The sequence below is a fragment of the Lemur catta genome, chromosome 1 (assembly GCF_020740605.2).
Source record: "Lemur catta isolate mLemCat1 chromosome 1, mLemCat1.pri, whole genome shotgun sequence".
Classification (NCBI taxonomy): domain Eukaryota; kingdom Metazoa; phylum Chordata; class Mammalia; order Primates; family Lemuridae; genus Lemur; species Lemur catta.
Window position 1 is genome coordinate 13,069,222 of NC_059128.1, and position 27,798 is coordinate 13,097,019.

General features: G+C 42.2%; 1 protein-coding gene across 3 annotated transcripts in view; it reads right to left on the minus strand.

The window, feature by feature from the left end:
* Nucleotides 1-3,158: 3,158 nt before the first annotated feature.
* The window catches only part of TDP1 (tyrosyl-DNA phosphodiesterase 1), a 77,575-nt gene continuing 52,935 nt past the window's right edge, over nt 3,159-27,798 (minus strand). For all 3 annotated transcript variants that reach the window (XM_045562128.1, XM_045562122.1, XM_045562140.1), the window contains 3 exons: nt 21,920-22,022; nt 11,632-11,737; nt 3,159-3,449 (listed from right to left, as the gene is read on the minus strand). In XM_045562128.1, the coding sequence (XP_045418084.1) occupies nt 3,376-3,449; nt 11,632-11,737; nt 21,920-22,022 (283 nt within the window). In that variant the 3' untranslated portion in view covers nt 3,159-3,375. The remainder of the gene's footprint in view (nt 3,450-11,631; nt 11,738-21,919; nt 22,023-27,798) is intronic.

Genomic DNA, 27,798 nt, shown 5'->3' on the forward strand with positions numbered 1-27,798 from the left:
GAGGTGTGGGTTTCCTCAGATAGGGAGAAAAAACTGTTAAACCCACCCTGAGAACAACAGAAGCACTGTTTCCTCAAAAACATTAGCAGGCATGTTGCAGCCAGTCCCAATAAAAAAAAGGACCAGATGGGTAGAACTGCTTGTTTTGTGTTCCCACACGTTCTTGGTTATTCTTGGGGCATTACTTTATTTCCCAGAAAGCACATGGCAGTGACCCTACCTGCACTGGCCTGGCTCAGCCCTGCTATCCCTGAGCCCATGCTCACCTGGGCAAGGGGCACAGGACTGCTGTCAGGGATTGGGCCCAGACACCTCCTGAGTGCAAATTCCTCCACCACTGACTTCCCCTCATGTGACCTCAAGGTTACTTACCCAGCCCATTCTACAGAACTCATGTCTCCCTTTCCGGAATGGCCCCCCCAGGTCCCCACTGGGTATAGAGGACTACTGCTCCAAATGTGTGTGTTTGGTGGCCCAGGGCCCGTTTGTGCTAAGAGCAAGCATTTAGAAACTTTCATAGCAATTTGACAGTGTTGTGACAGCCAGCACCTAATTTTGTATTCTAAAAAAGTATCTGTCCACAATGGACTGGAGAAAAAAACGGCCCATCTCCTCAGATAGTCTACCACACTGCCTGGGAGCTGAGGCCACCTGGCAGTTAGGCGAGGAGGCACTGGATATTGTCTGACCTGGGTTCAGATACTGGTAAAGAGCACTTTTTAGCAGCATGACCTCGGACAAGCACTTTACCTTTTTGAACCCAGGTTTCTGTATAGGAAAAATAAGGATAACCCTAAGGAACTAACAGTTGCAGTAGCAATCATGTGTACTATTCTTGTTTTGTGCAGGCATGGCTCTAAGCACTTTACACATACTAATTCACCAGAAAGTCTCTGCAAAGAGTATTATTAACATCACCTCCATTTTATAGTTGGGGGGGACCAAGGCACAGAGAAATGGTCTAGGCTACACAGACAGTGAATAACAGAGCTGGGATTCAAACCCTGGCTGCGTGACTCTAGCTCTGATCTCTGACCCACTTTGCCAACCCACCTCCCTGTGCTGTTATGTGGATCAGATGAGCAGTGTACCCACGTGACCCCAACATGGTCATCACCTTGCCTGGCTGGGTTCTGCTCCAGAGCCAACTGCTTGCAGCTATCAGGATGCCCTGCTGACTGCCAGGCTTGCCCAGCACTAACACCCAACCGAGTCCCACCATTACTGGTGGAACCACAGGTTCTTTGCCACAGTCCTTTGGACACCCAGATGGAACCACTGGGCACCTGCTCTGGGCAGGCCCCACCATGACAACGTTGGCTTTTACCACCAGCCCCCAGGCCCTCCCCACTTCCTTCCATGGCAGTTGGGCTCACCTGATGTAGGGTTTGAATGTTTTTGTACACAGAGGGTAGGGTCAGGCAAGGCTTAAGCCTTAGTTTTCTTATCTGTGAAATGAACTGGTTAACACACTGACTGCCACGTGAGTTGTATTTAACTCATGCTAGTTTTGAGCTGGGGGCCTCATAAAGCAAAACCCTACAGTTGGTTTGTGAAAATCTTACTTGTTGATGTTCTTATTATTACAATTAATATTGACAATTTAATTCTAAAAATGTGGATTGTGCTGCATATAACTCATGCACAGAAAACAACAAAAAATAACAAATTTCTCATTAAATTAGAAAGGATGGTTTTGTCTTTGAAGTTTTTATTCTATTTTCATAATAAAACAGTGGCCCCAAAGAAAAAAATTTTTTTCTAGTGTGGCAGTCAATGTGTTAAATTAATTTAGTGGGTTTTCAACTTTTTTTTAAGCAAAAGACTAAAGCACCCCCCCGGCCCCCAGTAACATCCCAACATGTAAAATAGATAAAGCAGAGCTGCTCGCTGGAAGGCAGAGGCGGCCCTGCAGCCCTGCCTTCCTGCCTCCTCCTCCATCACACCCCCCACCCCCAAGGTACCTTTGGAAAATCCTGGGCCTCTTAGGAACAGTTTGAGACTATTTAAAAAAATCTTTCAAAACTACCATTCAACTCTCTCCTAAATTATAAGATAAAGAGGCTGGTAACAAACTGGAAATCGGCCTCACGCGGAAGGAAACAGGGTCTAAAGCACCTTGGGGAGAGCCCGATGCACACAAAGCAGAAAGATAGTGGTAGTTCTGACCCCAGCCAGCTGTGTGACCTTGGGGACATCTGAACCTTTCAGGGCCTTAGTTTCCTCACTTGTGAATTGAAGGTATCAAATTAAGTCACCTTTTAGGATTTCTTCTAAGTAAAATACTGGTGTGCTTTTTATGAATCTATAAGCTGTCTTCTCTGGAAATTTCTGGAAATAAGAGAGACACTCATTTACCCTGGGGAATGGGTGAGGTGGTGGGGTCCAGTGGGATCTATCTGCAAGCAGTGAGGCAGCCAGCAGGGTGGAGAGAGGGGGAAAGCCTCGTGAGGCGAAGGCTGAAAGCCACAGAAAGCTGCAGAGTGACGGGAGTCAAGACAACTCGCTGTGTCTGAAACAGCTGACCAGCCTCCACGACAGATCCCAGGGACAGCTGCAGACTACAGTCCAGCAACCCCAAGAGACACAGTTAGGAAGCTAAAGGGGAATGGTTGAAAAAACAAATGATTGCATTCTTCCTCGGAAAAGTTCTGGCTGAATGAAGGGCACCTTTACAGATGAAAAGTGAGAGCACAACACATATCAGTCAAGCTTCAATTCAGAACACCATGAGATTCTATCTCCCTGTGAGGATGATTTTATATCTATACACAGGCTGAGCATCCCTAACCCCAAAATTCAAAATCTAAAAGGCTCCAAACTCTGGAACTTTTTGAGAACTGGCATGTTTGTTGCTACAAGTGGGAAATTCTACACCTGATCACTCATGACAGGTTGTAGTCAAAACTTTGTTTCGTGAACAAAATTAAAAATATTGTATAAAGTTACCTTCAGGCCATGTGTATATGAAACAAAATGAATTTTGTGTTAGACTTGGGTCTCATCCTCAAGATATCTTATGTATGTGCAAATATTCCAAAATCTGCAAAAATCCAAAATCTGAAACATTTCTGGGTCCAAGCATTTCAGATAAGGGATACTCAAGTCACATGCATTTTTAACATTGTGAAGTTTAATAGTTTTCTTTCCAAAGCATATAAAAGCGAATTAAGAAAAAACCTTTTCTAAAGTGAGAATATTAATAATGACCATTAAAAGTATAACCAACATCGATGTTCATAAGAGCAACCTTTGCAAAGAGTTTTATAGGGGTGCAAATAAGACTTTAAGGAAGTGAACATCCAGTACACATAACAAGAACATTCAATGCTTGGGCTCAATGTCTTACATTTAAATTTCACAGCTTTAAGATTCTCAGGAGGGCACCCACATGTTCCCATGTGTATCTGGTGCTTTGACATAAGGAATGTTCCATATCCATGGCCGATCTGGGGGGAAAAAACATATTATATAATATTTATTAGAACAGGATCACAGAAAATTCACTCACCTGATGGGATAAAAGCACTTGTGTGCTTTATTTTCCAAACTGTGAAGAATATTTTCTTTAACCAACCCCAGATGATGTCCCCCTTTAGACAGTGGCTTTTACTAAAGGTTCCTGTTAGGCTGCAGGGGTGAGTGAACATGGGGAAGCAGACAAGCAAAGACCCAGGGCAAATCCTGGTGCTGCCACTTACTAGCTATTACACTGGCAAATACCTTCAACAGGAGCTTCAGTTTCCTTATCTGTACCTATGGCGCGGTCATGAGCATTAAGTGGGATAAATGCATGTAGCAAGCAGATAAGACATAGCATCTGGCACACGTTAAAGGCCGAACAAAGGGCAACTATTCCTTTTTTTTTTTTAAGATGGGGTCTTGCTATGTTACCCAGGCTAGTCTCCAGCTCCTAGGCTCAAGTGATCCTCCCTCTTCAGCCTCCCAAGTAGCTGGGATTACAGACACGTGCCAACATACATGGCTTATTTCTTTCTTTCTTTTAGGAAGCTGAAGAAAGCAATAATAATTGGTACGGTCAAGGGCCACAGTTCTGCTCTCAGCTGGTCCCATATAACTAAGAGGGCCAGTGCCATGTCCATTAAATGTTTCTGTTCTGTGGTTAGAGGTCAATAATGGATGAGACACAAACATCTCTGTATAATGGACTATAGACCAATGTTGAAGAGAGCAACATGCCTGGGTATGGCACAATGGAAAGGACACTGAGGACCTATGTTCAAATCCTATCTCCATCCCTCTCATCACCCTAGGGAAGGCATTTGGGTTCTGGCCACAGGTTCCTCTTCTGTGAAATGGGAATTGCATTACCAACTGCCAGGGATTACCAGGAAGCATAAATGAGAGAACATCTGTGAAAGTTCCTGGCATGTTGTAGGTGCTCAATGAATGTGAACTTTTCTTCCTTCCTTCCTTTTAATTGATCACTACACATTGTTACTGCTAGAGTCAAACAATTTCAAAAGAACAGTAATAATGTGGGTAGGCTGTAAATACATCACAAGGATTAAAAATAAATCCCCATATTATTGTCTTGGTAAGTACTGCAGACAGAGGAGCTTTGAAGGGTTGGAGTGCTCATTGTAAACTGCCACGTAGCAGGTGTAAGATGGACCGCCCAAGTAATGGCAGTGTCTCAGAGCTGCAAACTCGCCTCTGGGGGAGCCTCTCCCTTTCTTCTGAACAGAGGCAGATGGTAGCTCAGAGGAGGGTGTGGGCAAACAATGGTATCTGCTGCTTTCTCCTCCCAGCCTCACTGTTTGTGTTAAATCATTTCAGAGCAATCATGCAGACAGGAGCACCCAGCAGGCTATGCAGAAGGGAATACCAAAGACGGCAACAAAAGATCAGAACACTCTTTGCTTGTCTTTGGCCTTGGGATGGTTTGAAAGCATGAAACCAAACCCTTTTTTGTTAAACAAAGTGGTTAGCACAAACCTGGGCCTGTGTTACACAGGCTTCCTAAGAGGCTGAGGGAAGGGCAGGGCTGATAAACTTGTCCCTGCTCTACTGCCACTCATTGGTTTTAATGATGTCCTTGCTCTTTTCCAATGGAACCACCACCTCTGTGCCTGGGCTTCTCCTTTATTTTCCCATCTTTTCCCGTATGTATATTGTTCTGCTGGGCAACATCAGTTCTGCTGCATTCCCAAAGCTGAGGACACCCCAGTTCTTGCTATATGAGTAGCTATTAGAGATACTCTTCAGCAATGCAGAATTTCTGATGCAAGCATTTACCAATCAGCTGATAACTTCAAGATCACCACTCTATTTACTCTTCTCCCTCAAAATTCAGTCATAATGACCAAGCAAGGACCTGGTAACCATCCTGTTGACAAATCCCCTGCAACTGCTTTATAAATGAACATAATGTCTGCATCCATGCTGGATGAAAGGCCCACCATCACCTGGAGGGAAGACTGAAAAATGGCCACAGGGAGGAAAAAAGAAGGTGGTTGTGATTCTGGTTTTTTTTTTTTTTTTCCTCTTTCTCATTATGACTGGAAATCAGCATTAATACTCACTGGCTTAGAGGAAAAACTTGTTTTAAGCAATCCCCCTAAATCATCCCATGACAGAACTTGCCTCGTAACATATTCATGCATGTATTCAAAATATTAAGAGCTCGGTAGATGCCAGGGACTCTGCTGGGTGTTATGGATAGAGAGGGATAAGCCAGACATGAAAGCCTCACAGAGCTTCTAGACCAGTGGGGAAAACAGGGAAGCAGGCATGCCATGGAGGTGGAATTCTGACCTTTACCATGTCTCTGTAGCAGGCCCCTAACCTGGCTGACGTGAGAATCACTGGGGACCCTGCTAGAGTACATTTACCTAGGACCATGCCCCGAAAACTTGTTTCAGTAGGTTTGGGCTGGGGTGTGACAATATGCATTTTGATCACGTTCCAAAGGTGATGCTGATGCAGAGTTTGGGATCTCAGGCTAAAGGGGATGGGAAGCTATCTTTTTTCTGGAATATAGTGGAAGGATTTAAAACAGGAAAAGGACATGACCAGATTTCTATGATAGTGCGGAAGAGGATGAATTCCAGTGGGAGGAGACCACCACTGGAGATGAGAAAACAGCGTGGTCTAGGTGAAAAACTGGGAGGCCTATGTTAAAGCCATGGCTAGAAAGCTGGAAATGATGCCCATGGAGTTTTGATCTCTTTCCGTACGGTATCCCTTTTGCATCTCTTCCTGTGGTCAGACCGTGTGCATCTTCCACCTCTTTGTTAATTCCAGAACTTAGCCTTCCGTAGGGAAGTAGTACATTGTAATAGAAAAGGGGGTATGGATGCAGGACACAGACTGCCCACGGGGCCTTGACCAAGATAATCAGAGTACGCTAGGTTCCATATCTGGAAATTGGGGGTTGTACTGCAATACTTGCATCATGGGGTTGTGAGGATACAATGAATTCATTCATGTCAAATGCTCATATTGATTTCTGGTCCATAAAAAGTACTTACTGAATGCTAGCTATTATAGTTACCACCACCCTCACTCACAGGGCATGACAACCGTCATTATCCCAAGTACTATGTCGGTCCTAAGTGGTTTTTTAAACAAATAAATGCAAGTAAAGTACAAAATCCTGTTCTATTCAGTCAGGTAATAAGCTCTTTCCTCCAACCCTCTAATAAATGGCCACAGGTTAAGGGCTTGACTCTGCTCTTACCTGCAGGCCCAAATACCCATAGGTGTTTCCCCACTGTCTTTTCTAGAGGGAAGCTTGATACACCACCCTCCAGAAGCCACTGTCTGTCACCTGAGCAATCACCTTGGAAAGCTCTGAAATATTTTATACTGGCTTACTAACTTAGCAGAAATGCAATCATTTATAATTGCAGTATCAGTGTTATCCAAAACCCACTAACACTGTTCTCTATGAAGAACTTCAAATAATAATCTGTGGCTGTAATACAGAACAATTTATTAATAACTAGTGGAAGAATTCAGCTTGCTGAAGATCAAGTACTTATTTATTTCAAGGGAATCCAATAAATGACTTGTTTTTTTACATTGATAATTCTAGATTTCCTTAAGCTTCCTGATTGCAAAGTAATTTTAAAAGCTGAGCTATTAGTTACTATTTTTAAAATTAACAGAACAATGAGAGAATGGTGAGCCCATTTAGGAATCAATGGTTTTAAAGTATTTTAGAGGATTATATACACTATATACGTGCTAACTCCATATCATGCATATTTCAAGTGCCAAGCAAGTTTTAAGGACCTCCTCTACTAAACAATTACACTTGCAGCTTATAAGCTTAGTTCCAGCCACTTAAAATTTTTGAAATACATCATACCTGTGAAAGAGTATATACAATCTGGCACACACCAACTTAACCAATCAATCAAAGTTAATGTCACCAGTAATCAAGCAGATGAATATCATGTGCTTCCTGATATGATGCACCAAGAAAACACATTACTTCTTTGATATTCTTGGCAAAAGTATATAACCTGGATCTAACTGGAAGAAAGAGTGGACAAATCTAATGTAGAATCTTCCTCACAGTTTACAAAATAACTGGCCTATGCTCTGCAAAGTGATGTCATGAAACACAAAAAATTGCGGAACTGTTGCTAATTAATGGAAACTAAGGAGACATGATAACTAATATAACATGCAACCTAGACTTTCTCTTGCTACAAAGGACATCATTAGGGAAACTGATAAAATTTGAATACATTCTATAGGATAATAGTATCAAACCAATGTTAACTGCTGCTGATGATAATTGTACTGTGGTTATATAAGAGAATGCCTTTATTTTTAGAAAATATACAATGAAGTATTTAGAGATAATGGCACAATGTTTGCAAATTTCTCTCAAATGGATCAGAAAAAAGTTAATATTAGACTGCAAATGTGGTAACATATTGACATTTGGTAACCAGGGTGAAGGGTATATGGGACTTCTTTGTGCTGTCCTTGCAACTTTTCTGTAAATCTGTAGGTATGTCAAAAATTTAAAAGAAAAAAATACACGTATTCTGTATTTAAATAAAAGAAAACAGAACAATGTACTTAATAGAATATAGCACCTCTGAAGCTTTATATGTTCGGTTACTTCTTAAACGTGCCATATAACTTATTCTTTAAGTCCCAGTAGGATACACTTTACCCTTACCGTCCTGGTTCCAGTCTCTGCAGAGGGGCTGCACTGCACACCACACGGCTTTTACTGAGGACCCTGCGGAGCCTGAGGTGCAAGTCCCTGGTAAACCACTGGGTCCTGCGCATGTGTCACTCATGAATTCATTTACTCTCTCAATAGTATTTAAAAAGATAATATAAGCTAAAAAGGGAGTTCAAAGCAGATGCCCTTGGAAGAGAGTGCAGGAGAGATCACACACTCATTTGTTTCACTTTCTCTTCAGGACCAGGGTCACAAAGCAAGTGGGACATATGGAAATAATGTGTTAGATTTTAAAAACTGTTGATTTTGCTTTACAAAAGTCTTCTTCAAAAAATACAATTTCTATTAGTAATGTGGGTTTGGTTAAGTACAACTTTTCAGGAGAAGAGTAACCTAAGCTTGATGAAGGCAAGGACTGTGGCCTGTCTTGCTCACTGCTATATTCCAAGCACCCAGAAAGTGTCTGCACGTGGAAGGCTCTCAATATGTATCTGTGGAGAGAACGAATAATAGCAACTACTGCACAAAGCAAGGTATTCTGGTAGCTGAGTCTTAGTTTTTACTTTATTTGGTCGTTTTCTTGGTTTCTGGCTATCTGGCAGTCTCTTGCAGTAACTTTGTTCACAGCAATATACTCCTTTGCTAAACTTTTTGTATAGTATTCTGATTTTAACAAATACTGAACAAGATCTTTTGTATGTTACAAAGGTTTGAAAATCACTTTTTAAAATGAAGTGCTTTGGAAATGTTCTTAACCACTCACTTTTCTAAATCTTGGTAAAATGCCTTTCTATAGTCCACACGGCTGCCTTGAATGTTGGCTATATATGAAGTGATGATGTCTGAATTACTGGCATTTTACACACCATTAAAGCAGCGTGGAAGATAAAATAGTAATAACAGAAAATAAAATGCTCCAGTCTCTCTTATATGTATCTTTCAAAGGAAATGCCTAAAAACTAAAAAACTCATTTAAACATTGGAAAGCATTGTGCTTGCCGGCCAAATAAAAGATTTACCATTCCATGGTCTAAGATGCTACCCAGTTGTAAACTTTTAAATTCTTGGGAATGCTTTTTCTACTGGAATGGAAGGGACCTCAGGACATTTTTAAGGCTGTTCGATCTTTTCCATTCTTGCTTTGATAGTCCTTTGAAGATCAGGACTAAAGAGAGGGGTGGGATCCAACCAGGGTTCAGGGCTGGGGTAGGGAGTGCAGGGTCTAAGGCCAGGCCGCAGCAGATAAAGCCTACAGCAATCACAGTCAGCCCCCATCTCTATGACGTTTATTCAGGAGAACTCAGGTTAAAAACAAACAAAACAAGAAAGAAAAGGAACCTGAAGAACAGAGAAAGGGAGAAAAAAGTATAGCACAAAGCCAAAAGGGAGAAGGGGCTATGGGAATGAAGGTCCAGGCAGGTTTAGGGAATGACCTGCACAAGTCTTAGACTTGTAAAATCATCAGCTCACCAAGGGAAAGGGGAGGGAATTCACACTAATTCATTGTCTATTATGTGCCAAGAACTGAACGAGGCACTTTAACAAAAGCAACTATGATCAAAGAAGCTAACATTTATTGACTGCTAACTCTGAGCTAAACACTGGGCTGTGCACTTCATAGATACTATCTCAGTTAATCTTTTCAACAACTGTATGAGGTGGGTATTCAGAATATTTTCCTCATTTTGCAGATAGAGACACTAAGGCCCAGATGAAGTAATTAAACTGCCGAAGGCTGCTTAGTAAGTTGCGGAGTTGGCACATAAACAAGGACTGGTTTTAAAGCAGGGTTCTCTTTCTTTTTTTTTTGGTAGCAAGTAGGGTGGTGGCAGATTCCTTAAAATTGTAATAAAACGTATATAACCTTGCTAGTGAAAAAGTGATACGCACGCATATACAACAAATTTAGAGGACTCAACAGAGATGCATAGAGGACTTCCACACTTAGGGAAGAAGAATGCCTTCTGTAACTTAGTAGCAACACAACTGATTAGAGAAGTACAAAGTTGCCTGCAAGAGGCAGGATGGCCAGTGGACAGCAAGAGATAGGATTAATTTTGTTAGATGTGTCAACACAATCTAAGGAATGGGTCTGTCAGGAAGGGGAGGTTTGGCTCACCATGAAAGCTGAGAAGGGTGAGTGAGGGTAGGGAAGTTGCTAGAGCCTACCCAGCATTGTCTAGAGAACTGGGGGACCCACTGGGCAAGGCTGACCCTGTTAAGGAATTGGAGATTTTAGAGTGTTAATGCAGTGGTGTCATTAAAACTTTTCTAATCAAAAAACAAATGTTCTCTGTTCAGATTTAGCCCTGGCTCAGAAACCTGTAGATTATAATCTGGCTACTCATATAGGCCCATACCTTCCAGGGGAGAATATGTTGGTTATGGTGGTATGAGCATTTGCCATTTTAAACTATTAAGTGTATCCTGATTATACGATCTCATTCTGTGCAAGTATGGTGTGGACCCACCTCAAAGACAGCTGTTCTTGGGGCTGCTAAAAGTGGCATAACAGTCTGTGAGGCTGGGTCACATCCATATCTAAGCCAGTCAGCTTTCCTCAGAGGACATCTGGACTTATTCCTATTAACCTTCTATTGTGAAAAATATTTGGTCGCTGCCCTTAAAGTCATAGTCAAGTATAGCAGTTCTCAAAGTGTGGCCTGGAGATCTCCCTTTTGGAGAGGGTGATCTGTGAAGTCAAAATTATTTTTAATACTAAGCAAGCCACTTGTTTTCACTTCCGTTTCCACACAGGTGTGCGGAAGCTATGTGACATGTGATACCACAACAGAGAGCAGCTATGAGAATGCAAGTGTCTTCTTTTAAACTACACAATAAAGAGGCATGCAAAAACGTAAATCACTTTCCTTCTTTTTGGAGATAGTTATAAAAAGTATGTTACAATGGGTTTATTATTGTTAAATTTCTTGGTTGTAATTTCTAATACAGATGGTCCCTGACTTAACAATTTTTTGACTTTACAATGGTGTGAAAGCCATATGTATTCAGTAGAAACCATATTTCAGTAACGTAATAAATTACATGAGATATTCAACATTTGATTATAAAATAGTCCTTTGTGTTGGATGATTTTGCCCAAGTATAGACTCAGTTAAGTATTCTGAGCACTTAAGATAGGCTAGGCTAAGCTATGATGTTTTGTAGATGAGGTGTATTAAGTATATTTTTGACTTATGATCAATTTATCAGGATATAGTCCCATGATAAGTTGAGGAGCATCTGTATAGTAACTATGAGGGTGCTAAGGGGTTCCAAGACCAACCAGTTTCAGAACTGCAGCCCCAGACAGGATGACAAAGGGGCTTCTGCAAACCTGAGCTTCCAGAGGGTTCCATGAACCAGGCTCCCACGGAAACCAATGGCTTTCTCCTAGGCTGTTTATTTCTACTACTATGGTATTATCCACCCACAGTTTTCCTTCATCTGCATCTCACCTTTACTTCCATACAGTTCTGGAGGGAGATCATATGGCACAGGAAAGGTGGCCGACTCCTGGTTGCCAGAGAAGAATTTCTGTTTCACTTTGAAACTGTCTAGGCCCTGCAGACACACAAAGGGAATCTATAATTACACTCCATTTTCTGAAAAAAACCCGACGATTCTAAGAAGGAATCATATACGGTACAACAAAATTCAAGTTATTTCAGAGCTATTTTCAATTTTCATAGGCAAATATATTTACAACCCCCACAGATTATTTTGTTTTCTAAAAATAAGAGCTTTAATTTTCAGGAATTATGGCAAAGTTTGCAAAAGTTTAACAAAGGATATAAAGAAACAAAATAAACCAATTTGGATATGATAGCCCATTTCTACCAAACACTATGTACAGTCTGCAGGGAGTTTGTAAAACTGTATAAAAATACCTCAAAATACTTCCAATATTGCTATAGTAACGGGCTGTCTGCTCTGGAGTAAAAAGAAATAAAAGTTGCTCTCATGTATAATGAAAATGCTCCAATATAATGTGACAGAAGTATAAAATGAAAGACCTTCAAAATGCAAGGTTTATTCCAAGAAGTCCTGAACAGGACTTAAGTCTTGATTAATTTTAATCTTCATCAGGGTGGAAGCTGAGGATCTATATCTGGGCTGACAACACACTGCCATTTCCTTCTACCACAGGGCCAACCACAGTGCAGGTGCTTAGTACCTGGCTGTCGTCCCCCCACTGTGCTGCCACACACCGATCATCTCTGGCCCCCTTCCTGGATTATCCTGGCATTCTGCTTGTTAGTCTGTCATTCCTCTGTCCACCCATCCAATTACATGTGCACTCTTCATATCCTAAATACCCACACATCAAACAATGCTAATGACTTAGGAACCTGTAAAAACAACAAGGACTATGACTCTTAGTCTCCGTGACCATGTACCTTACTAAGGCGAGGCTAACTTTAGCACCTAGCAAAGTCCTGGTGCATAGGGGTTCAAGAAATATTGAAAGATAGAAATGGGATTAAAGTACCTTCCCTGTTTACTTTATAGGCTTCTGCGTAAGAGCAAATGAAATTGTGTGAAAGTGTTTTGTGCATGTTAAGACCTGTAGGAAAGTATGGGGTTACAGCACTGATGAAGAAGGTGAGGTGATCAATAATACAGTGAAAGGCAGGAGGTGACAGATGCCTGGGACAAGCTCCAGACAAAAATGGAAAAATTGACCTTCCAGTGCAGGATAAGGAAAGGCTTTGGAGAGAATATTTTAGCTGGGCCTTGATGAATTGGTGTAATTTTGATAAACAGATGGTAGGGAAGAACTTCAGGGGAGAGAGCAGCACAGTCAAAGGTAGAGTTGGTACAGCACGGGGCAGGCACACACCCGGGGATGGCAAGTCCACTAATGCAGTTGTCCCCAAGCTTTTTGGCACCAGGGACTGGTTTCATGGAAGACAATGTTTCCACGGACGGGGGGCGGGGGAGCCGAGGAGGGGGAGGAGCGGAGCTCAGGTGGTGATGGGAACAGCCGTAAATACAGATGAAAGAAACCTCACTCACCTTCTGCTGTGCAGCCTGGTTTCTAAGTTTCATGGAAGGCAATTTTTCCATAGCACATTGCGGGGGTGGTGTGGGGCAGCATGCAGCTCAGGCAGTGATGCCCGGCCTGGTATCCTGAGGTTGGGGACTGTGCACTAATGCAGAGGAGGGATGGGGAAGACATGGAGGGTAGCCGGGCCAGCTCCTCGGCACATGCAGCACTGGTATCCCTCCCTCACATCCTACCTTTGACACACTCTGGATCTGAGGAAACTCTTAATAATCTTTCACTTTTATAGACTGCTTACTTGTTGTGTGACTCTAGTATGTTACTTAACCTTTCTGGGCCTTGGTTTCCTCATCTATTAAGTGAGGATAATTGCACCTAGTTCATAGGGCTATTTCGAGGCTATACAAGTTATTTAGAACGACTAGCCCAGGAAATAAACCAGCATAACAGTAAATATATTCAGGGTGTTCTCTGTGACCCTGAGGAGCAGGAAACATATCTGGAGATTAAATAGTTGCCCAAGGCCACACAGCTATTAAAAGTAGTAAGGCTGGAAATTGAACCCTACTTTTCTGATTCCTGGTCCTAGGTTCCTTCTGCCAAGCAAATGGTCTCACATTCACCACCAGGAGCCATGACAAAGGAAGAATTCCTTGAAAATTTAAGAGTCAATATTAATATTAAGGCAGGCCAAGTCAGGATGAGCCAAATTCTGGAAACCCCAGCATTTGTATATTTTTAAAAATAAAGAGGCCAGAGTTTAGGAAGTGATGCCAATGTAACCATTATTAAATACTTTTATGGAGCTTCAGGTAAAAAATAACCTCCTCCTTCTTTAGCTGCTAGCTTAATCCTGATATTTTCAAATGCATCATGGCAATGGGTTATGGTTCTTTATGGCCTGGACCCAGATCTGACATACTACATGCCTTATTCCATGGCTCCATTCTGTGCTGTCTGACCTCAGATATAAGAAGGTTTGAGCCATCCCTGTCAGACAGGAACCAATACGCTTTTTATTGAATGCCATTTTTGATCCAAATTCTAGAGTATTATAAAAAAAAGTACCACTTTTCTCTTCAATCTGGATGTCAAATAATTTGAGGCTGTCTTCTAATTATCATCATTTATATATCACAGTGGTATCACTTGGCATTTTACAAAACAGAGGAAGGCACCCTCCCAGGCACAGATACATAACAGACAGTTAAGACAATACATTTATAAAGCACCACGTGAGAGGGTGGACATCTATCACACACAAGAAATTGCTGGCTTTTCCCTTCATCAGCTTTGGGAGTGAAAGAACTGGTTATCGTTGGGATGATTTAGGTTTAGCGGCTTAGCTCAATCATAGAGAACAAGAAGCATGCTCCAATTTCAGTTAGAGAAGTAATTAATTTTTTCTAGTTGCAGCTAATGTAGCAACCTGAAGTGGTAAAACCCTACACAAGGCATCAGGTTTTCCTGGGTAAAACAGTGGTAGGAGCTGAGCTTGCCAGAAGGAGCACACTTAATCAAAGATGAGCTAATTGACAAGGAAGTGAATTTCAGGAAGGTGGTGGCATGTTCTTCCTGCAAGGCAGTGCACGATCAACTACTGAAGTATTTCCAGACAGGGACTTAGGAAAAGCTTTGTGGAGAAGTATAAACCTAACAGGGCTTTAAAGGATGAGTTTTTGATGAACAAATGGCTGTTTGAGTGTGGTACAGTTCAGAAGGGAAAAAAAGACCACAACATCATGCAAGTGACATCAAGATTTTAATTCAAAGCTCACAGAGTATCAGCTTCTGCTTTCAACACTTCTGTGGAACTGTGTGGTTTATATGCTGTTGCTGCTACTGCTAATATCAACCCTTTCCGAGCACTTGCTAAGCACCAGGCACTCTTTTCAACACTTTACAGGTCATAACTCAATTCTCACGTGATTCTGTGAGTTGGCTACTACACCATCCTCATTGTACAGCTGAGAATAACGGGGCTAAGTCTAACACAGCTCCTAAGCAGGGTCCCAAATCTGGTCTGTCTCACTTTAAAGTCCATTTTATTTCTGTCAGGTTGGCTCCTATAGATCTGAGGTCCCTACATTTTCAAACTGTGTATTCTGGGAGAGTCCCTTTTCTTGGTCCTTGGGATCTCTCCAGTGTGTTCTCCCATAGTCTGTCTCTTCCCAAGTTATTTCAGAGTCTCTGAGGCAAAGAGGAGCAGCCCAGGATCACACTAGTAAGCGGCAGTGGCTGCCACAGCCTACGCACAGTATGCTAACTAGTACTTGTGGGAGATGAAGCCCAGGGGTGTGAGGGGAGAGGACAGGAAAGGAGGCTGGGAGGCATGCTGTTCCAGCTCACAGCAGACCTTGATGTCACACAAAGCAATCTAGACATTGTCTCATGGGCCAAGGGGAGCCACTGAAGGTTCAAGGGCAGAGGAACACAAACCCTGACATGTGGGGGAAACACAGCTCTAGAAGCAGAGTAGTAGCCGAGATGGGGAAAAAGAGAGTCAGTTAATCCAAGGGAGGGAGATGACTGCAGGAGCAGGCAGTGAAATTCTTGCCAGGGCAGATGAGATTGGACCGATGAGAGGAAGGAACAGAATGCTAGGGTCGTGGCTTTGTTAGCTGGATAGGAGAACATTAGAGTTACCAAGAAAGGCCACAGGAAACAGTGTTCCCCAGCTGTGGCCTCCTGGGAAACCCTGGGAGCCCACAGCTGATGGGGTGGGCCAAGGCAGGGGGCAGAGGTGGTGCAGGGTGGGAGGACAAGGAGAAGGTTAAGGTGTAGCCCTTGTAAATTTTTTTAGTTCTTCCAACCACAGCCATAAAAGAGCATATACCTGTGGCATATGCCATTTTTGACAACAAAAAGACAATAAAATAGTTTAACCAGGACAGAGGAAAGAGAAAGTAGAGAATTGACGTTTTGGAGATTTGATTGAAGCACTTTTGATTCTGACCATGGAAAAGAGGGAACCCACTATGCAGTAGTAAGTGAACCTAGGGCTCAGAGGAGGCTGAGATGTGTCTCATCTTAAGACAAGCACAGGGCTACTTGGGCTACCTCCATCTGGAAGGTAACAGTACCGGATGTTGTTCCGGGCTTCTCAGATGGTTGGTTACATGCATTATTCCCAGTGGTAGGAGGCGTTCCAGCCACAATGCATTAGACAGGCTCAAGCCCAGGGCCTACTCAGTATCTGACAAAGTATGTGCTCAATAAATACCAAAAGGAATGAAGTGCAAAGAGAAATATTTGTAATTCCCTGATAGACACACAAATGCCTTAGGGTCTGGAACATAGCTACTGTTCTTTAAAATCCTCAGATCTTTCCTATATTGAGATTTTTCTGAACCTTAATGAGTTAGTCTAATTTAAAAGTTAAATACACTGAAAGTTAAGGGACAACCCAGAAAACATTATAATTGATAAGCTGATACTAGACTTCAAAGAATAAAGTCTTTGATTTAAATCAGCAAACTTTTTATTAGGCACCTAGTACGAACCAAACATCACTAAGTGCTGGGCACACAAAGTCAAATGTACCTTGACATTAATCTCCAAAGCTTTTCAAAGTGTTCTTAATGAAAGGGAAAGCTACTGACAACTTGTTCTAATTGCAAGTTAATTTGATCTCAAAAGGATGTATTTCTGGATTCATTCATTTAATTGGAACAAGTAGTGCCAGGGACTCATAAGCCTCCAGAGGTTTCAAATGGCATCTTTACTATGAATGGGAAATGCTGGCTCTCCAACCACTATAGTTTTTAGGCCACCAGAGAGTCATGTCACATGGCCACTTGGTTGCTGAGTGACACGTCCTAAATCATGGCTGTGGGGGAAGTAGAGAACTGCAGGGTCCCTTCTAGGTGAGGATTCTACAGTGTTTGACACTGTGCTGTTCTGGACACTAAACTTGACTGTTTGCAACAATGGCCTCCAGTCAGCATTCTGGAACACAGTGAATGACATGGTCCACTGGTGAAGGACAAAAATGGCAACTCCAGTTGCTGATAACTCAGAAATGTGGGTGTTATGGACACAGAGTTCTGTCCAAGAAGCACAAAGGTGGGCTGATCTCAAGGAACTGAATTCTGGATAATGTCCAGTCAGAGGATGACTACAAAATTTTATATTAAGTAAGTTTATTTGGCAAATATGTAACTAAAAACATTAAAAGGCATGTCTTGCTAGTACTGATGAGGGAAACATAAAAAAATAAATAACACCAGTCCTTATTTATTGACAAACTGCATTGTCAGTAAATATTTTAAGATTACAATTAATACATTTATTAAATGAATATATAGGGACTGGCATTTTTAAAGTACTGCAATAGGTTCCTAAGGGTGTATTTTAATTTCAACAAGACAGCTACAGATAGGCTATTCCATGCTGCAAATTGCTTACATCATGATTTATGAACATATTTAAGTACCTACTACACACAACAGCCACTGGACCAAATGTACAAATGTTTTGTACATTTCCCTTCACATTGTTTAGTATGGGGCAATGTGTACTCTGGGAACTGAAAGGAAACATCATCAACTAACATTTACTAAAAGCCTCCCACATGACCCATGGGAAAGCAGCTCAATCTCATGAAGGAGACACACAAATCAACAGTGGTCACGATACAGTGGGAAATGTGATGAGCCCCAGGTTCTAGAAAGTTGTAGGGTGCAGAGGAGGGGTGCCTGGAGTGAAGCACAGTAGGTGGAGGTGGGGATGTAAAGGTGCCATTCCCAATGCAGGTTAGGGCTGGCTAGCAGGGAGGACCTGGCCCACAGGGAGAACCGTGAGTTCTGTATGGCTGGAACACAAAGTACCAGGAATGAGAGAGGTCAAGAGTGAGGGCTGGGTAGTCAGGAGTCAGCTCACAAAGGATGCCATGCCAAGGATTCTGCATTCTACCTTACAGGATTTGAAGCAGGTGGGTAATGTAACTAGATTTGTGGTATACAAAGACCATTTTGGCAGCAGGCTGAGGAACACCATGAGGAGGTGAGGTGGGAGCTATGATAGTAAGAGCTGACATGACCTGCATGCAGTGGTTGGAGGGATGCCCAGAGTGGACAGATTATCAAGCAGTATTAAGGAGTCAGAAATGACAAGACTTGGCTGCTACATAGATATGGGGATGAAAGAGTTGTCAAAGATGATTTCTGCACTTGAACTAGGACAGTGGGGTGAATGGTAACAGTAATTAACAATCAGATTTTTAAAATAGTGTGGTCCAAATGATGATTTTGGTATCTGCAATGTATCCTCAAGTACCTTTTGAATAATGTAAATTATAATCACAATTTAAGAATTATACTTTATAAGATTCAAACTCTGAAAACTGGCCCGATGAGACCACTAACCCTGCTTAGAAAACTGGTGGCTTCCTACTATCCGAGTGGGATCAAGGCCAACCCTAATCTCCTTCATGTTGGGATTCCAACCTCTCATGGCTCATGCCCCACACCCTGTCCCCATTCCGGGCACATGGAACTGTTTGTTCTTTCCCAGATATAACAGGTACTGTTATCTCTGTCTGGAAGCCTCAACTCCCCTTATAGTGGGTTAAGTCTGTGCTCATTTCTCAAAACCCAGACCGAATGTCACCTCCTTGAAGAAGCCTTTCCCAAGTCCCCCAGGCAGATAACATGCTCCCTCTCTTCTCAAAGCCCTTATATTTTAAAGGCCCCATATCCCTAGTTCTTGTCACATACTGTAATAACTTGTGTCTGTTCCCTCAAGTTATCCATGAATTTCCCCAAAACAAAGATTCCATCTCATCCTTCATCCTATCCCCAGCAGGAGGCACAGGGTGCTTATGGAACTGAACTGAGAGTCCAGGAAGCCAATCCCAGGCCACTGGAATGTTCAGTTACGAGCCTGGGATATACTTTTAGGAGGGAAATACCGAGATGTTCTGCTGGGCAGGCTCTCCTTCACAAGCTAAGCTTCGCATTTCTGTGTTCATATAAACTCAGCAAAATGACAAGTTACTTCATGGCACAGATCTTTGGGTTGTCTTCAAAGTCAAAACCATAAATGTTAATTCTGTGAAGGCCAAGCAAAGGTCTACTACTTTTCCAGAAGCTTCACATAACAGTAAACAACAGAGATGTTGTGATATAGTTGCTTAAAAACAAAGTCTCCTGTAATGCAAAACCCTGACAATGCTTCTCTGAATGGCCAGCACCACAGCCACAGAGCCATGGCAGTGGCAGCAAGCAACTCAGAGAGGAGGTCACCGCTGAGGGCCCCAGGAGCAGGCCTCCTGCCTCCCTCCCAAGTCTCAGCTGTTCAACAATTCCTCTGATGCCGTGACACTCCCCCCAGCATCTTTTCAATAAACTCTCTCCTTTTGTGGGCTCAAGTTAGTTTCTATAAAACACAACCAAAAGAACACAAATGCCCCCTTCAGTCCTCTGGGGTCTGCTCACTCAGGCTAGACACCTCTCATATCTTAGCACTCAGCTCACACCTAGGATGTCTCTTGTCTTTTTACTCACATATAGGGTCCCTATCTGACTTCTGCATCCACCTTGGCCAATTTGACTATTAGCTGCTGGGGAGGGCAAGGTCAAAACACTTCTGCATATTGTCCACAATACCTAATTACCGCACCTTGCCAAAAGTCATTTATGATTCACTGGAGGACACAGACTACCCAACCAAATGGGAAAGTGGCTGATGGCAAGACAGGTGCAGTCTGTGGGCCCTCATCAGGGTTGTGCAGGAACATGCTGGAAAGCACTGTTTCAGGCTCTGTAATCCCAAGACATGCCAACAAACTGACTGTTGGAGAATCTGTTACCATCTTAGTATGTTAATTACATATCACCCAAATTAGGGCCCAGCTCTTGAATCTGTTGGTATAGCACAGAAGGGGTAGAATCTGTTTTTTATATTCTTGCCGGCTGATCTTTTTAAATCATGGAATCTCTATTCTACCTAGAACGTGCTACAGTGGGGCTCCTTTCTTATTCCAAAGGTACAGAAATAAGAGCTCAGTATAAAGTCAGTTTGGGGATTCTAATGATTATTGTCACTTTTTTTCTCTATTGGCCTTCTGTAATGTATAGTCTGAGAAAGAATATCTGAAAAATTAGTAGCTTAGAGGTCTAGAGGACCTGGAAGGGCAACATATTTCTTTCCTATTACCATTTTCATGATCAGAGATCAGGTTAGAGCAGTCACAAACGACTAGATTTTTGCAAATGCTGACAACAAAAGCCAAACGAGAATGACATGAAATTTATTCCATTACTTAAGTTATTATTGGGAAATAATTCCAGCCTCAGTTTAAAGCCACAATCACTATAGTCAGACCAAATTACTGAATGCTGCTATCTGTATTGTGACTTCATTGGTTCCCAGGAGCTGTGACAAAGGGCTGTGGAAGTTGAAATCTTTAGCTGCAGCAACATGTAGGTCTGCTTTGTTTTTACTATGTAGGAGAGAAACAAAACATGCTGAAATCTTAAGATAACACCCTCAAACAAGGCCAGGCACAGGGTTTTGTAGTGAAATTCTTAGATGAAAAGGAAAAGAACTGATAAAGACTGGAAGGGGAGGAGAGAGAAAAGGAGAAAAGAGCTCTTCACCTGAGAAGTGAGAAGAGCAACAGTGGACAACATCAGGGGCCTGGGAGGGAAGGTGCTCTCCAGCGTGCCTGAAGATCAAATTCCCATGTGTCATGTGGGTCCAGATTTCAGTCTAGGGACAAGCACACAGCACCCCTCAGCTAAATCTTATGGTCCAAAGTGGTTCACGACAGAGCTGTGTCACATGTGTTTATCACAAATTCACCTATAGCAACCAGCAAACAAGCAAAAGGGGAAAAAAGCATTAGCCAGCTCATCATGAGGGCAATTCTGAGCATATGTTCAGAGTGAGTGTGAGGAGGTGAGATGGGAGATCTTGGGGCCTCTCTGCCTCTCACAGGGGGAATGTCTCTCTGGCCCAAGTGTGGTTCTCATGTTTAAAGAAACAGAGTTTGTACAACCCAGTCCCTACAGGCAAGCCAGCCAATTTGTCTAGAGTGTTTGGCTGCAGAAACCTCAAGCTGTTCCAAGCAGAAACCTCAAGCTGGGAGACAAGCTGGCTGTGCTGGACATCTCAAGAGACACATCTCAAGAGACAGCTTGCAACATGGTGCCTTTCCAGGGGGCTCACTGGGCAAGAAGCATGCATCCTTTGTGATCCCTTGAACTCCAGCTGATGACGCGAGCTTCTCTGCTTCCAGCTTATGCTCCTGCCAGTTCCTTTCCAGGTGCAATGCCATTCCCACCTCTCTACACGCACCCTAAACCCTAGGCATCCTTCAAATACCCCCACCAAGCTCTCCTGCTTCCTAACTGCATCCTCCAATCAATCAATCACCCTTCCTAAAATGTCTTATGCTTGGCCGGGCCATTCCTTTGGTGACTTGTTGCTAACTACCTTGTGATAAAACTTCACATCATGGTTCACAGTATTTACATAAATATTGTTAACTTTACCCAAAGCACTATTGTCAGTTTCTAATTAAGCACATGCCTTGAGAGCAGGTATCCAGCTGTACCTAGATTAGTGAGTGTTCAGTAAGTTCATGAGCATAGACTGGTGGTTAAGAGCACAGGCCCTGGGTCAAGAATCCTGATTCTGTTACCTGATGACCTTGGTCAGGCCATTGCAACTAGAGGAAGAGAACTCAATTCATTTCACAGGTGACCAACTGGGCAGTTGGAAGAGAAACTTACAAATGCGGAAGGGAGGAAAAGGACTCCAAGCTCGTAGGAGCGGATCATGAGCTGGGTACCATTCTTCTCTAATGCTCCCCAGGCGGCTTTGGACAGATTTGCGCTGCAGAGACAAGGATACAGAAAGGGCTGACTCAGTGAGGCATCTCAGTGCGGGTCAAACTTGCACAGCTGCAAGAGCATCAGGTCAAAAAAAATACATAGCTGCAATCACGTTCATTCAGTTTCCAGCAGAGTTATGGCATTTTTGAAAAGGGAACGTAAATCCTGCTATACTATAATCCTCGAGATTTATCTAATTGCTAATTTGGGATAGCTTTACCCTCATCTGCATATTCCTGGGAGCAGCTATTAAAATAATTATCTTTCTGTAGGGTTTTTTCTGTTTAAAACCCTTTTCCTTTTCATGACCTTGGGGTAGCCAGGATTTCTGGGTTTATTGTTTATAAAAGTAGCATTTAAGGAAAAAACTATGTTAATATGACCTTACATAGTAGTATCTTAAACTTCATATTTCCTTTTTCTCCCCTTTTTTTTTTTTTTTGGCCAGTTAGTGGGAATTTGTACTTTCAATCTAAAGAAAATGGTTCTGAGGGCACTAGATTGGTATTTGTATCTGGAAAGAAATGATGCATTTAGAATGTTTTATATGTTCAAAGAGTTGTGGCTACAAAATTTTATGGTGCAGCTGGAGGAAGGAAACTCGGAACTGCCCACACGGGAGGTGACAAGACACACATCAGGATGCTCAGGAGTGGAGATGACTAAGTATTGAGGTGAGGGCTTTACAGACTCTCTTTTACAGCAAATTCGGCAGAGAACTCTCTTCTAGTGATTGATTAACATAAACCCTCCATAAACTTTTTTTCCAATTAGGCTCACCCAAATTCTATTTCATTTTTAAAACATATAGTAAGGGTGGGAGGTTGGTATGGAATGAGAAATTATTCTACTGGGTAACTAATTGGGGGAGGGTTACACAATTGCCAGACTTCACTATGCAATACATCCATATAACAAATCTGCACACATACCCCATAATTCTATAAAAATAATAAAAACAAACAAAATGGTAAAACCTCAGCTATTCAGAACCCTTAAAGCCTGACTTTGTGAATGACCAAGTATTTCAAGATTTACTCACTGATGCATCAAGTATTTTCCTGAGCTATATGCTGCAATTACTGTCTGTTGGAATGGGAGAGTCAACCAAAAACAGTTACCAGCAAATGAAAACAATGATTTCTGTTAAGGGTTCTATGAAAACAGAATGAAGAATGTGGAAATCAGTTAAGGAAACTCTTGAAGTGATTAAGCTCATTTAGATAAAAAGCGTATTTACAGACCCTTCCTGCTTTCTTAAATGGACCACACTGAAGGTAGGGAACCCTCCTTTGATGCACAAGGGCCACCGTCACGAATGTCACTGTGATGTATCACAGAGATTTAAAATGCAGAGGAAGTTGGATGTTTACAATAAACTGGTATGACTCTAGGAAAAACGTTTTATTTAGAAGTCCAAGGCCACAGCTTGCTTTTAGGTTTCTCACCTAAAAGCAAAAAAAAGGTGATCTCCTGGGCAAAGACAGAGGTCTAACAGCAAAACAAAACAGTGAGTGTGAGGTGGAAGTAGTCTTCCTATGAAAGTTTTTCTCACTTTCTAGACTATTACCTTCTGGGTAGCTCTTCACTGTCGGCATCATAATACTACAGCCCAGAGGTACCTTTTGGAAAGCTGTTCTCATTTGTTCCTCACTAGTCATGTTTTCTCACCAATCCAAGATTTGAAGGCTTATTCCAAAGTAAGGTTCAATGGAGACCATGAGGATACCCCTTCAGATGCTTTCCTCTAATCTCTCCATTGTACTTGGCTTCTAACAGAATTCCAAGCATTTAGAACCTTAAAAACTCTATCCTGAATATTGAGAGACTGAAAGTCACTTGCAGGTAGATAAACAAACATTCCTTGAGATATCATCTTTAAATTTTTCACATTCTGGATAATACTTTCAATTGGTAGCCGCTGGGGCAGCCAGGAGGATGGGGTATATATTTCCAAACTCTTACTCTGCGGCTGTGTGTGTAGGGTATGTGGTAGTATAGCCAACCATCTACAACAAAAGCACCCACACATCTTCCATGAGGCAGTGACACCACAGGGCTCTTTTGATCCTGAAATTCCGAAAGAGTTCCAGCTTCTGTCCTCCTCCACACAAGATCCACTGTCCTCTGCCTGTCTTGGCTTCTGCTGAGAGCTCATTTCTACCACCTTGCTCCCCCTGCCCTCATTCTTCCATCTTTCTTCTGTCTCCTTCTGGACTGGGCTGTTTCTCCCCTCCCAGTGCTGTGGTTCATTCTCTTGTTGCTGGATACTGAATGAAGCTTCATCACTAAAGAGGGATGGAATATTTAATTTACTATGGATTGTTTCAGGTACAGGGCTATTCTGTGAGATGGAGAATTCTAGAGGGTAGGATTCTGGATGTCTCATGTTCTACCATCCACCAGAAATTCTGCCCAGACCACTAATAAAGTAATGATGATCAAACAGCTTCTGGGGGACAGAGGTGTGTCAGCCATGGTTTAATCACAGACATACAACTAGGAGATTATATATTTACAGGAATCTGTTATCAATTGTGGGAGCTGGTTAAAGTCTTCATAAGCTGTCATCTTTGCCCTGCTACTGAAGCTGGAAGTCTCCAGGACAGGCAGAAGCCAGAAGGACAGACACGAAGTGGAGAGTAACCAGCTAGGACCACATGCATGAGCCAAAGCCCATGAGGACAGAAACTCATGATGGTTTTTGTTGCCTCTGGCATTGAGGGTGTGGATATCTTGCAGAAGCCAGAGCCTTCATCACAGAGCTAAACAGATGCACCTGGTGAGGCCAGGAATTAGAGAAGCCAGAGGAGGACCCAGCAGAGGACACAAGATCCAGCTGCTTCCCCATGCCGAGGTGAGCCAGCACATAGTGACATGTATGTTGAGTTATAAAATTGCCGCTGCTTCACACGGGCCCTCCAAATATCTCATAAGAATCTCCCTTGGGGTCCACCCTAATCAGAAACATATAAGAAAAAGAATTCTAGAAAACATGGTTCAGCCTAGCCAAGCTGACCCATTACCAAGTATTATGAACTAAATGTCATGTTCCCCTAGAATTCATACATTGAAATCCTAAACCCCCAATGTGATGGTATTAGGAGGCAGGGCCTTTGGGGGGGTGATTAAGTCATGAGGATGGAGCCCTCATGGATGGGATTGGTACCCTTATAAAGGAGACCCCAGAGAGCGGTCTTGCCCTCTTTCTACCATGTGAGGACACAATGAGAAGTCAGCAGTCTGCAGCCCAGAAGAGGGCCCTCACCAGAACCCAGCCATGCTGGTATTGAAATTCTATTCTAGTCTCTAGAACTGTAAGAAAAAAGTTTCTGTTGCTTATAAGCTGCTTTGTATAGCAACCTGAACTGAATATGGCACTAAGCTGACTAATGGTCAGTTATTTAATTAGGCAGCGTATTAGGACCCTTGCCTACAAGGAGCATAAGTGGTAGTAGAGTCCTCTGCCACAGCTTCTAGGGCATGGCTGCTAATTACAGGTTTGATCTCAGTCCACACTACGAAAATTTCAGCCCAAAGTTTAAGTTTTTGAGAGCAAATTTGATGACGTTTAATGAAAAATCCCTAAAGGAAATCTCAAGAGAGCATAGGAACAACATGGAAGGTACACAGAGAAGAAAGGCAGGCAAATGTTGAGAAAAGAGCCCTGGACCCTGAATCAGGAGTAGAAGTTTTTGTCTCATTTCCTCTACTAACTGTGACTCCTTCCTGTCTCTAGAATGAGGACTGTTAACCTATGAAATCAAAATTCCATTTCCAAGCAAGAGTCCACAACAACCAGACTAGACTCCCATGTTCACATTAACTAGGGAGCTCCCCTCCGGTAGGTACTCTGACCCTAAGATAAAATCCCTGATTTTCACTGGGAGTCTACCACTGAGGATTACTTGTATGGATGTTCATGATAACATACTGGGGTAACAACAGCTCTACAAGAAAGGATGGGGGAGGTATGAAGATGATCTCTGGGCAAAACTCTGCTCCATGCATCTTTCTTTCTTTCTTTCTTTCTTTCTTTTGAGACAGGGTCTTGCTCTGTCATCTGGGTTAGTGCCCAGAGTGCAGTGGTGTCATCATAGCTCACTGCAACCTCAAACTCCTGGGCTCAAGTGATCCTCCTGCGTCAGCCTCCTGAGAAGCTGGGACTACAGGTGCGTGCCACCACGCTTGGCTAATTTTTCTATTTTTTTTCATAGAGATGGGGTTTCGTGCTATTGCCCAAGCTGGTCTTGAATTCCTGGGCTCAAGTTATCCTTCCACCTCGGCCTCCCAAAGTGCTAGGATTACAGGCTTGAGCCACCATGCCTGGCCTTCCATACATCTTTCAAAGTCTAAACTTTGGTGACCACAGCAGCTGTCATTGTCACTGCTGGCTTGAGCACCTGTTAGAATAGCTAATCGGATTCACTTTTATGTTTTTGTTAGAAGATGCATGAGTCTCTAAGGATGACTGCTGTTATGGGAACAAGTGTCCACTGATAAAATATTTCATCGTTAATTACTTAGTCTAGGCAGCAGCTACACAAGGAGTGCAGAGACAATTTACAGGTTGAGGTTTTGGCCACCATACTTCTAGAAGATCAGGGCTGGGGGGTCAGATATATTCACAGACAGATGCAATGAAAGAGAAGGTTAACAGTGGATGTAGGAGAAGATGTAGACTGAGCAGCTGTGTGGTGAGGGGGAAAACGATGACTGCAGGCAACACTGCTGTTGTCCTTTTCCTAAAACTCCATGGTTGTGTGCCTGCCACAAACACACAGACACTATATAAGTTACCTTTCATTTTGCATTCACAGTAAGTTTTTTTTTATTGCCCTTAGGCTCTTGTTTTATGGACTGAAAATAAGTTTCACAAGTAACACAGATATCTTTGACCTAACCTTACTCAATTTTTCAGTAGCATGTGACTTCCACTACAAGAAACTGTTTACCATCCCGCTGGCTTAATTGAAATATAATATTTTTCCTTGTTTTCTGCTATATTTTGGCTTGCTTCTTTCATCCTCTCTGGTTACGCCTTTTCTTCTACTTGATCTCTCAATATTGAAAAGCCAGGAATCTATCCTCTTTCATGTCAAGATATTAACATAGACATTGGTTCCAGGCTCTTAATGAGACTGGCGGAAACAAAATCTGTCTGGAGGTACAGAGATCCACTCATGTCACGGAGAATCATTACGGTTAAAGCCTCAATGAACAGACACTCATAAACCCAAATTTCAAAACATAAGAAAAAATAATCCAAATCTAACATGAGCAAAAGATAACAGAAAATAGGATTAGAATTCCAAGAACTTCAGATGGATTGATCAATTAGATAACTTAAAAATAAGTGTATCTGAAATGATTTAAAAGTAAAAGAAATACAAAAGAAATAATGAAACAAGAAAAAAAAGCAAATTCAATAATAATAGCAGCTAATACACAGCACCTATTACCTGTCAGGCAGTGTTTTAATTCCTTTACATAGTCTCACTCTATTAATCCTCATTCTAAACTATTAGATATCGATACTATTATTAACCTTATATAACAGATGAGAAAACTCAAGTAATTTGTCCAAGGTTTTACAGGTTTTTATAGGTAATAAGTGGCAGAACAAGAATTTGAACTCAAGTTGCCTGACTTTGGTCTAAGCTCTAAACACGTCAAGCGTATGGTATCTTAGAAGGTCCGAAAGTGAAAAATAGTCATGGAAATTAAAAACTCTACTAATGAATAAAATAACACATTAAGTATAGCTGAAAACAAAA